Raw genomic sequence first — 14,744 nt, 5'->3', positions numbered from 1 at the left:
TGTTAAACACCACAGCTCACTGGGAGGGGGGAGATAGTGTACTGTTTACCTCCACCATCTGTTCTCTCCCCTCCAGGTAGGATTGCATCCAGCTCATGGATAAACTATCAAAACCTATTGCTTTTAGCTTGTCAATCAAAATGGAGTGATTGACAGTGTCGAAAGCCTTTTGTAGGTCCAGCATGACCATGCCGGAGTATTTGCCCGCGTCCACCTCTGGAAGTTTGATGTGGTCGTTCAAATAGAGGAGGCAAGGCATGTGTCAGTGGAGTGGGATGTTCTGAAGCCAGATTGGAATTCGTAGATTCTATTTTTTTCCCGCGGGGTACTTTTCTACCTGTTCGTATACTATTTTGTCCATGACTTTTGAGATGGAGGTAAGAATAGAAACATGGCGGTAGTTGCCTGGGTCGAATTTGCTGCCTTTTTTGTGCAGGAGGGTCACTCTCTCAATTTTGAAGTCTTTGGGGACGTGTCACTGTTTTATGGAGAGGTTTATTATGTGTGTGATGACTGGGGTGATGGCGGCTGCTGAGTCTCTGAGGAATTTGGATGGGATATTGTCATGGCCATTGGCCTTGTTAGGTTGGAGGGCGCTCAGTTTTCTGAGTACCTCAGCTGTTGTTACCATTTCAAGTTTGAAGTCGTCTTTGCGGACCCCTAGGTTTTTGTAGTAGGCTAGGATGTGTTGTGTTCTATCCCAAAATGCCCAAAGGTGTTGTATTCTATCCCAAAAAGCCCAAAAGTGGGAGGGTAGTTTATTAACCAGCTATGTTATGCTATGCTATGCTATGTTTGTGAAGAAAATGTTTAAGTATTTGGCCACATCCAGCTTGTCTGTGATGAGGGTGTTTTCTGTCTTTATTTTTATGTTTGTAAATCTAGTTTTTAGTTTTTTGCTGCAGCCTAGTTGGTTGTTGAGTAATTTCCAAAGTTCACATGGTTTGTTTTTGTTTCCCTCAGTTTTGTCATTGATGAATTTTTTTTGGCGGATTTGATCATGGTGTTTAGTCTGTTTCTTTGTATTTTGAGTTCTACCACGTGGGCTTGGAGCTCTCTGTTTGAGCTTTTGGCAAGCTTTGACTGACTTTTATGAAGTTCAGAGCATTTTTTGTCTCTGGTTTTCATAGCGGTCAGTATTTCAGAGTGCATCCATGGCTCAGCGCGATTTTTAACCCTGGTGGTTCTTAGGGGGGCCATGTTGTTAAGTATTGTTGTGAATTTGGTTTTGAATCCAAGCCATGTTTCTTCAACTAGTGTACCACTGAGCTCATCTGACCAGTCCAGGCTCTCCAGTTCTTAAAGGCCTCGCTAGAGTAGGTTTGTCCTGGGTTGTTAGTAGAGCTGACCTTCGATTTTTTTTTTGGAATTCGAAGCTTCAGGGCCGAGATTCGATTTAAATTCTAAAGCTTCGAAATAAAAAAAGAAATGTATAAAAAAGAAAAAAAGAAAAAAATTTAATGTTGTGGGACTTGTACATCACTTTGTTCAACTTTGTCAGTGCTGTAAAGTTTAAACCTTTTTAAATCTTAGACAAACTAAACACTTTGCTGCTTCCATGAAATATTGTAAGCCGTCATTTGAGGCTTTATAAAAGCAGCACAATGAACACAAATCTGTCAGTGCAGAGTCCGACCTCATCTTAAATAACAAACAGCATTGCTTGTTGTAGTTAACACTTTAACTGCCAGAAGACGAGTTTAGGCGTCCTTCCCCGCCATGCTCAAGTTGCCGAAGACGCCGTAACTCGTCTTTGATATCAATATTTCAAAAATCTGTGATCGGATTCATATTTCCCATCCGCTGGCCTGAGACCCACCAAAAAGCCCCACTGAACCCTCTAGCGGTTCAAGAGCGCCATCTGGTGGCCGATCGGCGCAATCGCCAAACAGGAAGTTACTTGGACGATGTGCTGTTTACCCATATTACTTCCGGGCACTCGGTATATGTCCCGGCACTCTAGCTCGTCACAATACATAGCGATCCGTTGCCAATAACTCGATAAACAACATGATTTGGACGTATATACCATTATACAACCTGGAAATGGACCGGGTATTCCAACATCCCATAATAGGAAAATGTATACTCCACGCTCATCGCCCAACGGCGCGAGGAAGATACGGTAAGATTCAGCGTTATTTTTCAATGTCTTCTATACTAACTGATCTGATGAACATATGACCCACATTAGATGAATGGTATAACGCTGCCCACGGAATTATAAACGCCCCCTCGGCCATCCGGTCAACATCAGATGACGTGTAGTAACTTCTAGAACCATGTCCAGTTGGAATCTTTTATATCGCGCCGATTGCCATCAAACTGTATTTCATCATCAATATAATGCATTTGGGGCTATAGATCACGTTCTGGAGAAAGCTGCAGAAAGAGATGAAAACATACTTATACTTTAGACCATACTTTAGTATGAATATGTGAATGAAAAAGTTTAACGTTGCTTCACCCTGAACATTACATATAGGACATTGAATGGGCCCTAATAATGGCAATCTAGCAATATAATCTAAAAAGTTATAGCCCTGCAAAGAAGGGGAACTTATCCATAGACAAATAGAGCTGGCAACCCATGCATGGTCATGAATTTAACCTCCGGCAGTTAAAGTGTTAACAAAGAGAGGCAGAGTTGATTTAGAAAAAAAATTAGATTTTTTCTTTTTTTACATACCGTACTTTTCGGACTATAAGCCGCGGCTTTTTCCCCCATTTTTCGACCCTGCGGCTTATATAACGGTGCGGCTTATATGTGACTTGACGTGACCAAACCCGAAAATGTAAAAATCTAAATATTGCTTTTTTGACTGCATTGAAATGTTATTTATCTGTTCCCTTATTTGCTAAACTTAATACAACTTGTAAATGAGTTAATTCTTGTTATTTGTCCGACAGTATTGTGTCCCAATGCTAATTACATATGGTAATTAAACATTAAAACATCTGCGGCTTATAGTCCAGTGCGGCTTATATATGTACACATCATTAAATTTAGCTGCTGCGGCTTATAGTCAGGTGCGGCTTATAGTGCGAAAAGTACGGTAATCTAATTTTATTTTCATATTCGAATCCCATGCCCATTGAACGAAGCTTCGAAGCTTCGAAGTATTTAAGACAGCCCTAGTTGTTAGTCATGCTAGCTCGCCGGCCATCGGGCGATGCCTTGCTGTTTAAGTCCCGCGACGTGCTGGGCGCCACTGTTGTGAGCCCCGGTTCCTTCCTTCTCGCTGCGGCCTCTCGAGTGTTCTTCTGCAGAGGTGTTAGTGGAGGGATGTTGCCGTTGATCGTGACGGTAGTCGCCGCTTCCTGTGTTAGCAGCAGTTTTCCTGTGTTGCTAGCTATGCTAGCCGCCGCTTCCTGGGTCAACAGACCTAACTGTCTCGTTTGTTTCCGAGTCATGACTGGGCCTGGGTTCTGATGAATATCTCCCGACAGGAGCAAATATAAGAGAATCATTGCTTTTCTATCAAACTTGCCTGTCAGGGGTAATTTCTTGCGATCCGGATTCGAGGTTAACTCTCTGTGTATCGCCGCCATTCCAATTGCTGGATGTTTCCTCTCCAAGCCCTTTAACAAGTAGAAGTCCTAATAGAACTGTTTTTTGTGCTTTCGCTACTTTCCACTTCTGTCTGGAGTTGTTTCAGTGGTGAATTAAGGTACAAGTCCATAATCCACAGGAGGGAGAGTAAAAAATGTGCAAAAAACCTTGTTGTTCATTTGTAGCGTTGATTTTGCCGGGAGCTGCGTGTAATGCGACCACCCATGTCGAAGCCGGATCTCTCTCCTCCATGACATCTAGTCAGCTGTGTGCTGAACCCAGCGGCAGGCGCAGTTCACCCCTATACAGCCCTCTCTCCTCCTAGCCCCTTCCGTGACTGCGATGTGCAAATAAACATTTTAAATCATTTTTATAAAACGAGTGGTACTCACAGAGAGCACAGTGATTGCTGGACGCACCAGGCATGTCACAAAAGCAGTAGAAGAAGAAGAAGCCATTTTGCCAAGGCTCGCTCTGTGAGTACCACTCCTCGTTTTATAAAAGTTATTTAAAATGTTTATTAGCAACTCCGAGCTTTCAAACCCTGCCGTATGTGTGTGTGAAACCCTAATTGAACGCTGGGTACCTTTGAAATTTATATCTGATATATTTCTGACCCACCCCGAGCTTTTAAGCAGTGTTTGGTTGTCCAAATTAGCCTGGCTACTATGGAGCTGCGAGTGACTGCGTATTCAAAAGCCCCTGGCTTGCACATCGCAGTCACGAAAGGGGCTACTCTCCTCCATGACATCTAGTCAGATGTGTGCTGAACCCAGCAGCAAGCGCAGTTCACCCCTATACAGCCCTCTCCTCCTGCAACTAACAGCCCCTCCCCACACCCCTGGCTGTAAATAACAATGGACCTCACTCCTGAACGCAGCTACGAAAGACTTAAGAAAACATTTCTTCTTAACTCCACTTACGAAGTTCCTGGGACAATTCTGGCATTCATGAACGGTTTATTATGTGGGATTCGTTCTTAGCTAAGAACAGGATTTAAGAATGCGGAAAAGCAGTCGTAGATAGGCCAGATTGGTGTGCACCTGTGTTCTTAATTTAATGAATTTGTGAGAAATCATTGGTGATTGTGTTCACATCGATTCTATAGACATCCTCGGATTCTATGAGGCATTGTGATGTCACAAAATAAATAAAAGCACTACACAAACACTGCAAATGGCAGTGAATAAATAAATAAGCACTGAACTCGATCGTGTGGATATAGCTTTTACTTTTTACTTTAACTTTATTTGTATAGCACTTTTCATACAGAGGTTGCAGTTCAAAGTGCTTAGCTGGTGGAATAGAATGGACACATCTACATTCTGCTCTTGGCACATTTGGGGGAGTGCAGCTGAGAACACTTTGGCTGTTTAAGAACACATTTCCACACGTTCATGAGTCCCACAAGGTCTTTCTTGGGGTTAGTTTTACGAAGTTCGTAAGAAGATATTTAAGAAGAAAATGTTCGAGAATGAGGTCCAATGTGTTCTTAGTGAACTTGTCGGGTCAAATAAGGATTAAACTACACACACACACACACAAACACACGGGTACTGACCAGTAGCAGTGCCCCACACCAGTCTCCTGGACAGCTTGACGTATGTGGGATCTTCGTCAGAGGGAGGCCCCAGGCTGTTCTTCATCATCATCAACATGACCAGCAGAGCCAGACACAGCAGACCCAGGACCACATCCCCTGGCCTGGCCTCTGACAGCCTGTAGAAGGTGTAGTACACCTCCAGGATGAACTCCTGGGGAATGTCTTTCAGCCCCAGTATATTCTACACACAGAAACAACGTCAATACAGACAAACGAAGAGCGTGCATGTGTGTGTGTGTGTGTGTGTGTGTGTGTGTGTGTGTGTGTGTGACCTATTGTGCTGTTGCCTATATTTGTTGTATGTACCATCCTAATTGTCAGCATATGAAAGGTATCTCGATATCTTGCTGCATTTAGAATGTGTGTGTGTGTGTGTGTGTGTGTGTGTGTGTGTGTGTGTGTGTGTGTGTGTGTGTGTGTGTGTGTGTGTGTGTGTGTGTGTGTGTGTGTGTGTGTGTGTGTGTGTGTGTGTGTGTGTGTGTGTGTGTGTGTGTGCGCGTGCGTGCGTGTGTGTGTGTGTGTGCGTGCGCATGGTTGTGTGACACTCACCTTGACCTGGCTGAAGCCTATTGTTATTGCAGCAGCACAAGTGAAGCCTTTTATAACAGGAAAAGAGATAAAGTCCAGCAGAAACCCTGTAGAACACAATCAGAACCAATAAGAATCTATATACCAAACAATGCACAGATATATACCATGTATATTTTTATTATCATTATTATTATTATTAAGCCACCATTTGGTTGCAGTCTTTGGAGTGCTCCCTGGCGAAATTAGGGTATCTGTCGCTCAATCAGATGCTGTGGCCTTCTCCTCTTTGTTGGCTAGACGCTTTATCTTGCTTAATTGGAAGTCAGCCATTCCTCCATCACATCGACGCTGGGTCGAAGATGTGATGGCACACCTAAAACTTGAGAGCCTTGGGGAGCTCCAGTAGCTCACCGCGTACCTCGAACGCTATTTCGGCGTCGGGGACAACCGTGCGCGTCACGGATCTGGGGTAGCGAGTTCGACTCCCGGACAAGCCGTACTTTCTCAGAATGTCTTTCCCCCCATCTATACCCCCATTCAACCTGTTTCTGTCGGTCATACTGGACCAGAAAAAGCGATAAACGCGAAAAGAACCAGCTGACTGGTCAAAGTTTAAAAAAAAAAAAACTTGAGAGCCTTTAAATACTCCACCAGGGGCTCTACCCAGAACATTTTCCAAGTTTGGCAGCCATTTTTAGACTATTTTAATCTATAATTCCCGGCTGAGGATGCTTAGGCATAAGACGATGATCTATTAGATAGGCAATTTCTGTATGGCAAGTGACAACCTGTATAAGAACGATAACATTTTCTTTTATTATTATTATTCTTTTTTCTCTTTTTGTTTACTTTATTTTTCATTTATTTTGGGTATTGTGTGGTTATATGTAGTCATGTATTGTATGTATGTTTGTATGTATGTATATAATGTTGTTGAACCTTAAAAAAAACAATAAAAACTATTTAAATAATAATTATTATTATTAAGCCAAATTTCCCTCGGGATGAATACAGTATTTATATTCTATTCTATTATAAAAAAAGATTTGATCCACTTTTTCTCCTCCTGTTTTTCTGTGTTTTTCTCCCATCCCAATTTAGTCGTTATGCCAATTCCCCCCTCCCCTTCCTGGTCGTTGCTCGCATGTGCCCCCCACTGGTCGGTCTAGGGATCAGATGCTTCCTCCGAGACAGCCAGCAGCATCTTTCTACCTGCCAGCGCGGACTCTCATTGGTGAGGTGTAACGTGTGGGAGGTCACACTACCCTCACCATCTCCCTCCCTTGCTCGCTGTGCAGGCGCCCTGACCGACCTGTAGGAGTCGCTGTTTACAACGACCAGAATACCACCCCACCGGCTTCCCTCCCGCTGACTCTGCCAATTGAGCCAGTATGACGGCCGGCCAAGCCGGAGGCAACGCTGACAGCCGGATTCGATACCAGTGTCTCTCGCGTCGCGCCACCCAGCCGCCCTATTCTATTATAATTATTACTGATATAATATACTGCCATTCCACTATTATTATGTTCTACTCTATAATTATAACTTTTTCTATTATTATCTTTTTTCCTGCCTGTACCCACCCTCCCCCATGCTGCTATGACACCTGGATTTCCCCAAGGAACTTGACTTGACCTGAGATGTGATGGGGGGGCCTCCATGTTGAGCATGTCTGTCTCAACCTTATCCTACATAGCCTCTCACAAACTGTGTCTGGTTGAGCAGCGGAAGTCTTAGACATGGTGGCAGGAAGTGCTTCTCCCACACTGACTAACCAACTTCCTGTTGTTACACAATCACCGCTGTTCTCTCATCAAATCTCAGATTGGTTAGAAACCTCCTGTCCTGCTGTGGTTTTTATTTTCACTTTGTGCCGCTTGATTTTATTGTATTTCATGAAAAGTGTTTTTCAGAGATGGAAGTAACTTGAGAAAAGGTTTTGCATTTTTCTATTGCAGTTTTGCACAATAAATGTTCTTAAAATACCTCTGTACTATGTGCAATATGCCCTAGTAATACAAGAGTACAGTAATAGCTGCCATACCAGTGTTTTACCCCTTCAGAAGCATTTATATAGACATTTTAAGATAAATGAATATACCGTGATATATACCGTTACCGTCTATGCTTCAAATTATACCGTGATATACATTTTAGACCATACCGTCCAGCCCTAATCTCCATTGTCTTTAGAACCTAGCCAAACCTGGCTGGACCCCCAGCTGAGACAGCCACCTTTCACAACCTGGTCAGAACTGGCTGGGACTGTTGTACCATCATGTTCTAGGTTGTGTACAGGGCTTGACGTTGACACCTGCCCACCTGCCCAGGGCTAGTGAAAATGCTGGCTAGTGACTTTGGAAAACCACTAGCCACAGTGGCTAGTGAGCCAAAAAGTTAACGTCAAGCCCTGGTTGTGTACCACAGTTGGTGGTGTTAATTTGGAACGGTTGTCTAGCAACCGGAAAGTTTACAATAAACACAATAGAGACGCAAACCCAAGTACCCAACCATACCATACTGTAACTGAGGGGTACAATTCCCTGACTGTATTACTAGATATGATACTTACTACCACTACCTTTGTACTTAATATTCGGCCACCCAGTACACGGCATAAATATATTATGATGAACACTGTCACGTAGATGAAACGGATCCAACACAAATGTACGAATTAGAAATAGGTCTTTATTTCTACACAGCGATGGTGTGTAGAGCAAGCACTTAATCAAATCAATCACATTTATGAATGGAAATTAGTATGCACTTTTATGGCAAGAGTATTCGTCTGTATATCAATAGAGAATGTCCAATCTCTGAAGGCGCAGGTGGTACATATACGACCTGGAATAGTTTAAGGAATAACAGCAATGATACTTTAATGATTATATACTGGACACACTAGGGGGGGTTAATCCGGTCGCTTGTAAGCCGACAGGAGTAGGAAGGGGGGGGGGGTAGAATCCGGCTGCCTCATCCGGCCAAGGGTATCCCAGGTGAACCCACTGTAGTGCCGTTCAATGCGCCGGCGATCCTTGGACCACAGATGAAAGCAGATGGACTCTTTGTGGGCCGGCTCTCTCCGGTCCACGGGGGAGAGACGTGAAGCGACCTCGTCTTGCAGAGCGTCTCCTCACCTTGCGTCCTCTCCAGGGGGGGGGGGGTTCCAACACACGGCAGTGTCGGGGGTCTTTATCCATGGAATAATCAAAGTATACAAAGCATAATCCGTGCCTGGGAAGGCGGGCTGTCGTCGGTAGAATAATCCGGTATACAGGTCCACTCGCTCGTCGGCTCTGGGGCTCCTCGGGTGCAGCTTCACGTGGGGTCAACCACCCTGGATAAGCGGCCAGTTCTCTGCCCGAAACGATGGGGTACTGACTACGGTAGTATTCTCACCGCACGAAGCACTATATATTAACAGACTATTATTAGCTTAATAGACTACGTCCAACTCGACGATATAGTGCCAAATATGACTATTCAAATATTAATATACACGATGTCTCAATACCGATGGTAGGCGAACTTGGCCTTACTCCCACACGTGGCGTCGCGGGGAGGCTTTACGTCTGTGACTCTATTGGAGGGTAAGAAACTGGACTGAAAAGGAAGTCCTACTTTAGTAGCGCAGTATATATACGCACTATGAACAAATAGTCCCATTAGTGGTGCGGTAGTCAGATTCCTACGCGGAACTAGGACTTGTTCGTACATGTGGAGCGGTACGTTTGAACTGGGTCTGAGGGGTATGGCAGCCTGGCACCAAGGTCTCGACCAATAGTAGAATGGAGACTATTATGGGATGTTCAGTAGGCTAGAATGGATATTCAATGCATATTGTACAAGGAATATACAAGGGATATCAGGGAATATTAGAGAATATACAAATACAATTAAATATATATATATAAATAAATATATATATTCGGTTTAATCTGGCCCTTCACAACACATACCAAACCTGGCCATGGCTAACCCTAGCCAGGCTGAACATACTGTAGCTAATGGAGACATGGCATTACTCTTCCCCAACTTCCTAAACCCCCCCTCCCCTTTTAAAACCCTCCCTCCATTTCTCTCTCTCTCCTTTCCTACCATCACCCCCTTCCTCCTCCTCCTCCTCTCTCCCTCTCCCCCACACCCTCTGTCTTCATTACCAAGTCTCAGTAAGGCCATAGCTGTTTGGATGGCTCCACAGAGCAGACTGAGCAGGACGGCCTGGTTTGGGTGCCCCTCAATCAAAGGGAAGCAGAGCAGGGACATGATGGCAGTGGGACCCAGGGTCACGTCCTTGGAGGTCCCCAGGAGGGTGTAGATAACCCCCCCCATGAAGGCAGAGTACAGGCCGTACTGTGGAGATAGAATCCTATATCAGCTGTATATTGTATACAACATAGCTACAAATGTCATGATGTCATGTATGTTGTGTAAATAAATGTCACTATGAATTGAAAATGGGGGACCCTGATGTAAACAAGACAAACGTCTTTCTCTGGTCTGCATCCCCTTAACAATTGTGTGTATTGAGCCATACTGTATTGTACCCATTCTGCAATATGTTAAATAAAGTTTTCATTCATTCATTCACCTGTATTCAACCCTTACATAAGCAGGTGGGCTAAGGAACCATACTGTCCTCCTACATTTTCCTCTTACCTGGTGCTATCTATCTATCCATCCAGTTTGTGTGATATGCTTAGTTTTGTAGATATCAGCAGTAGAGATTACATTACATTACATGTTATTGTCATTGCACAGCACAAGTACATTACAACAAAATTAAGTTGCCATCTGATCAGAGTGCAACATTGCAGTGTATAAGTGCATAGGCAGCATAGCAGTATAACATGTGAATATGTATAAATATTGTATATTATGTATATTGTATATTCCTCTTTACTTACTTTTTTACTTACTTTTTACTTACTTTTTTTTACTGTACGAAGGGGCTCATACAGAACCAAGCATTTCACCGTAAAGTATGTGTATTTTATTGTGATAATTTAATAAACAAACTTGAAACTTGAGCTGCAAAAGCATACTGAACTGGATAAGTCCATTGAGATGAACCATTTCTCGTTTACAACGGCAAAAGATGCATAGCAAAGGGAAAGTCACACACACATTAAAAAGTGGCAACCAGTATTTGAACCTTGCACTGAAGAACCACATAACTCTTTTATATGGCAGCCCATGTATTTGCAGTTGTAAAGTCAATTAAAATCACTTGGAGTGTGAATGGTATATATCTTAGCCTCTACTGTCTTTTTTTTATCCACTTTTTCTCCCATTTCTATTTTTCTCCCATCCCAATTTCGTATCGTCCAATTCAACCCTCCCCTGTCTCGAACGCTGTTTCTTGCCTCCCACAAGCCGGCTGCAATGTGGACGAAGCCATACATAGCACGAGTCCCCTCCGATACTCGAGGTAGCAGCCGTCGCATCTTTTCACCTGCGCGGCGCAATCTTTCAGCGTCAGGGGTCTGCGCTTTGGAGGGGCGCCGCCCCCATCGCTTCTTGATTCTACTGCGCAGGCGCACCAACCGACCTGTAGGAGTCGCTGTCCACCACGTCCGATCCCCACCCCTCAGTTTTCCCTCCCCCTAATACTGCCAATTGTATTAGTACGGACGACCAGCCAAACTGAAAACAATGTGGAGAGCTGGGCTCGAACCCAGCGTCTCCAGCATTGGTGGTGAGTGCCTTGCCCACTTGCACCACCTAGCCGCCCAGACTCTACTGTCTTAAATTATGAATGTGCACAACACTCTAAACTAAACTAAACTTATCATCTTTAAATAATAAGGTTTGAAAACATTGTTCTTCTGAAAACTGCAGTTTCATGTTGGAATTATTTTCTACCAAACTACACCTCCATAATAATGAATATTATTATACACAGCTCCATTATATTGGAGTGACAGCGGAGTGTACATCAACATATACACCATATATACATTTATATACAGCTGTATATATATATGTATATAGTACATACATTAGCTTAGCATATTTACTCTATAGCTTCGTCATTTATACTCCACATATTCACATGTTACACTGTATACTGCTATGCACTTATACACTGCAACGTTGCACTCTGATTAGATGGCAACTTAATTTTGTTGTACTGTACTTGTGCTGTGCAATGATAATAACATGTAATGTAATGTAATCTCTACTGATGATATCTACAAAACAAAAAATATCACACAAACTGGATGGATGGATGGATGGATGTCAAGTCAAGTCAAGTCAGTTTTATTTATATAGCACATTTACAAATGACTAACAGCCAAACCAAAGTGCTTTACAACATGATAAAAAACACATACAATGCAATAAAATACACTAAAATAAAAAAAAATAAAAAAGTAGAGTACAGTACATATAAAAAAGCAAGGGCAAAGTGCAATAAAAAGAGACAAGAAAATACCGTGACCGCGGACGTCGTGTATAAATGCTAGGCTAGCTCTGGTCAAAGGCCAGGGAGAAGAGATGTGTTTTGAGCAAGGATTTAAAAACCTCTAGGCTCTGGGCAGATCTTATGTGGTGGGGAGGCTGTTCCAGAGCCGGGGGGCAGCAGCAGAAAAGGCTCTATCTCCCCTAGTTTTAAGCCTGGTCCTAGGCACCTCCAGCAGCAGCTGGTCAGCAGACCTTAGGGCTCTGGATGGGGTGGGGTGATGTAGGAGCTCAGCTAAGTACAGTGGATGGATGGCACCAGGTAAGAGGAACAATGTAGGAGGACAGTATGGTTCCTTAGCACACCTGCTTATGTAAGGTTTGATAGATAGATAGATAGATAGATAGATAGATAGATAGATAGATAGATAGATAGATAGATAGATAGATAGATAGATAGATAGATAGACAGACAGACAGACAGACAGACAGACAGACAGACAGACAGACAGACAGACAGACAGACAGACAGACAGACAGACAGACAGACAGACAGACAGACAGACAGATAGACAGATAGACAGATAGATAGATAGATAGATAGATAGATAGATAGATAGATAGATAGATAGATAGATAGATAGATAGATAGATAGATAGATAGATAGATAGTGCAGACTCACCTGTACAGGAAGGCCAGCCACCTCTGCGTAAGCCAGGGCCTGTGGTACGGTGGTCAGCCCCACGGTGAGGCCTGCAATCAGGTCCATCCGCAGCCAGCTCAGCCTGTACCTGGGCAGCCAGGAGAGGATGGGCAACCAGGCCTTCAGCGTGCTGTAGGAGCAGCAGGCTGTCAGCCGGGCCCGGGCAGAGTCTCCGACCAGAGGCTGGTCCATCATGCAAGTTGGGGGAAAGGTTGGGAAGAGCCCCTGGTCCTGGAGGAATGAATGACTGCTATCAGAAATAAGAAACAGTGAATTCACCAAATGCAAAGACTGTACAGGAATTTGTTTTAGTGTTAATGGGGCAAAAGCATTCAACAATTTACAAGTTCCACACAGGACACACAGGACAACTCACATACAGTGCACAATCTGATCTGCACAACAACACAGCCTTATTCTTACTCTTCTAGAATCTTTAGTTAATTCTCAGTTATGGGCCGCCTCTCTGAATGCTTATAAAATGTTACTACCAGAGCAATCAGAGTTTAGACCAGGGCATAGTACAGTTACAGCATAGTAAGTACAGGCAACACTTGAGGTAATAAATTATGTTCTTAACTATCTTGATAACGTCAACACTGTGCTGCACTCTTTATTGATTTATCAAAAGTGTTTGACATGTCAGCCATAATATTTTAATAAATAAGCTATCTTCCATAGGATTGGATGAGCGTTCTGTTAATTGGAGTTCTCAGGGAGAACTCAAGCTGTTATTGCTGATGGTATCAAATCAAGCTCTCTTAAATTAGTAAAGGTGTCCCACAAGGGTCTGTTCTGGGTCTACTTGTATTTAAATTATATATAGATAACATGGTATTTTCTTCCCTGTGTTGAAAATAAGTAAAGATTGGATTATTGTATCGAAAGAAATAATACTTTTCTACTGTCATTAGGAAGACCATTGTACAATCAACAATTATGTCTGTATTTGATTCAGGAACCACAGACAGGGCCTGTTTTGGTGCTTGTTGTTGGTAAATTTAGTGACCAAGATTTCAGGAGCTGTTTCACCAGAGATGAGCTCCTGAACATTAGGACTACATCCACAGTGGATTTAATTCCGATGTTCATCGCTTCATCCAAGGACCTATTGGACATTTTGGTCAAAGGTGCACTCTCAGTGCAGGCGTCGGAGGAGAGGAAGACACGCCAGCGGGGACATCCACTACCGGGAACATTTATCTCCAACGTGCAATAAATAAAGTTGACGAACTTCAGATACGGTTGGGAAAAAACAAAAACCTCTCCTCGTCTTCTGTGCTTTGCTTCACGGAGACGTGGCTGAGTGGATTAATCCCCAACTCTGCGCTGCAGCTGGCCGGATTCCAACTCCTCAGAACGGACCGCGACACTGAACTTTCCGGACAGACAAGGGGTGGAGGTGTCTGTTTGTATATTAACCGTGGCTGGTGTAACAATGTTATGACAGTGATCCTACAACACTGTTCTCCTGAATTGGAACGTATTTTCATAAGTTGTAAACCCTTCTACTCCCCCCGCAAGTTTGCTTCATTCATTCTGGTCTGTGTTTACATTCCACCGGCAGGTAACGTGCAGGATGCGCAGCGCACGTTGGCCGATCAGATAGATAGAGCAAACAAACCCAGACTCTTTAGTTATTGTCCTTAGTGACTTTAACAAAGGTAACCTCACCCACGAACTCCCCAAATACAAACAGTTTATTAAATGCCAGAGACAGAGACAGATTCAAGGTGTCAAAGTACAGGTTTAGCAAGGAGGTGAGAGAAGCTAAACGATTAGAAAAGAAGCCCCCCCCCCCCCACGACCTGTGTCTAGCCAACGACCTGAATGAGTTCTACTGCCGCTTTGAAAGAAAATGACATGGTGTCAACGCAGCCACCTTGAAGCACTGTGCCGACCAGCTGTCTCCGGTGTTCACATGCATCTTCAACACCTCACTGGA

The 14,744-nt window shown here is 43.5% G+C and overlaps 1 protein-coding gene across 4 annotated transcripts in view; it reads right to left on the bottom strand.

Moving 5' to 3' along the window:
* The window catches only part of slc26a11 (solute carrier family 26 member 11), a 31,925-nt gene that overhangs the window by 13,695 nt on the left and 3,486 nt on the right, over positions 1-14,744 (bottom strand). For 2 of the 4 annotated variants that reach the window (XM_084318142.1, XM_084318139.1), the window contains exons 3-6: positions 12,779-13,030; positions 9,851-10,043; positions 5,706-5,791; positions 5,115-5,337 (exon numbers count right to left, since the gene is read on the bottom strand). In XM_084318142.1, the coding sequence (XP_084174268.1) occupies positions 5,115-5,337; positions 5,706-5,791; positions 9,851-10,043; positions 12,779-12,994 (718 nt within the window). In that variant the 5' untranslated portion in view covers positions 12,995-13,030. Of the gene's footprint in view, positions 1-5,114; positions 5,338-5,705; positions 5,792-9,850; positions 10,044-12,778; positions 13,050-14,744 lie in introns of all 4 variants that reach the window. The other 2 variants (XM_084318141.1, XM_084318140.1) reach the window with 2 other exon arrangements.

This window comes from Notolepis coatsorum (genome assembly GCF_963971535.1).
Source record: "Notolepis coatsorum genome assembly, chromosome: 7".
NCBI lineage: Eukaryota > Metazoa > Chordata > Actinopteri > Aulopiformes > Paralepididae > Notolepis > Notolepis coatsorum.
This window is presented reverse-complemented; position numbering and strand designations above follow the sequence as displayed.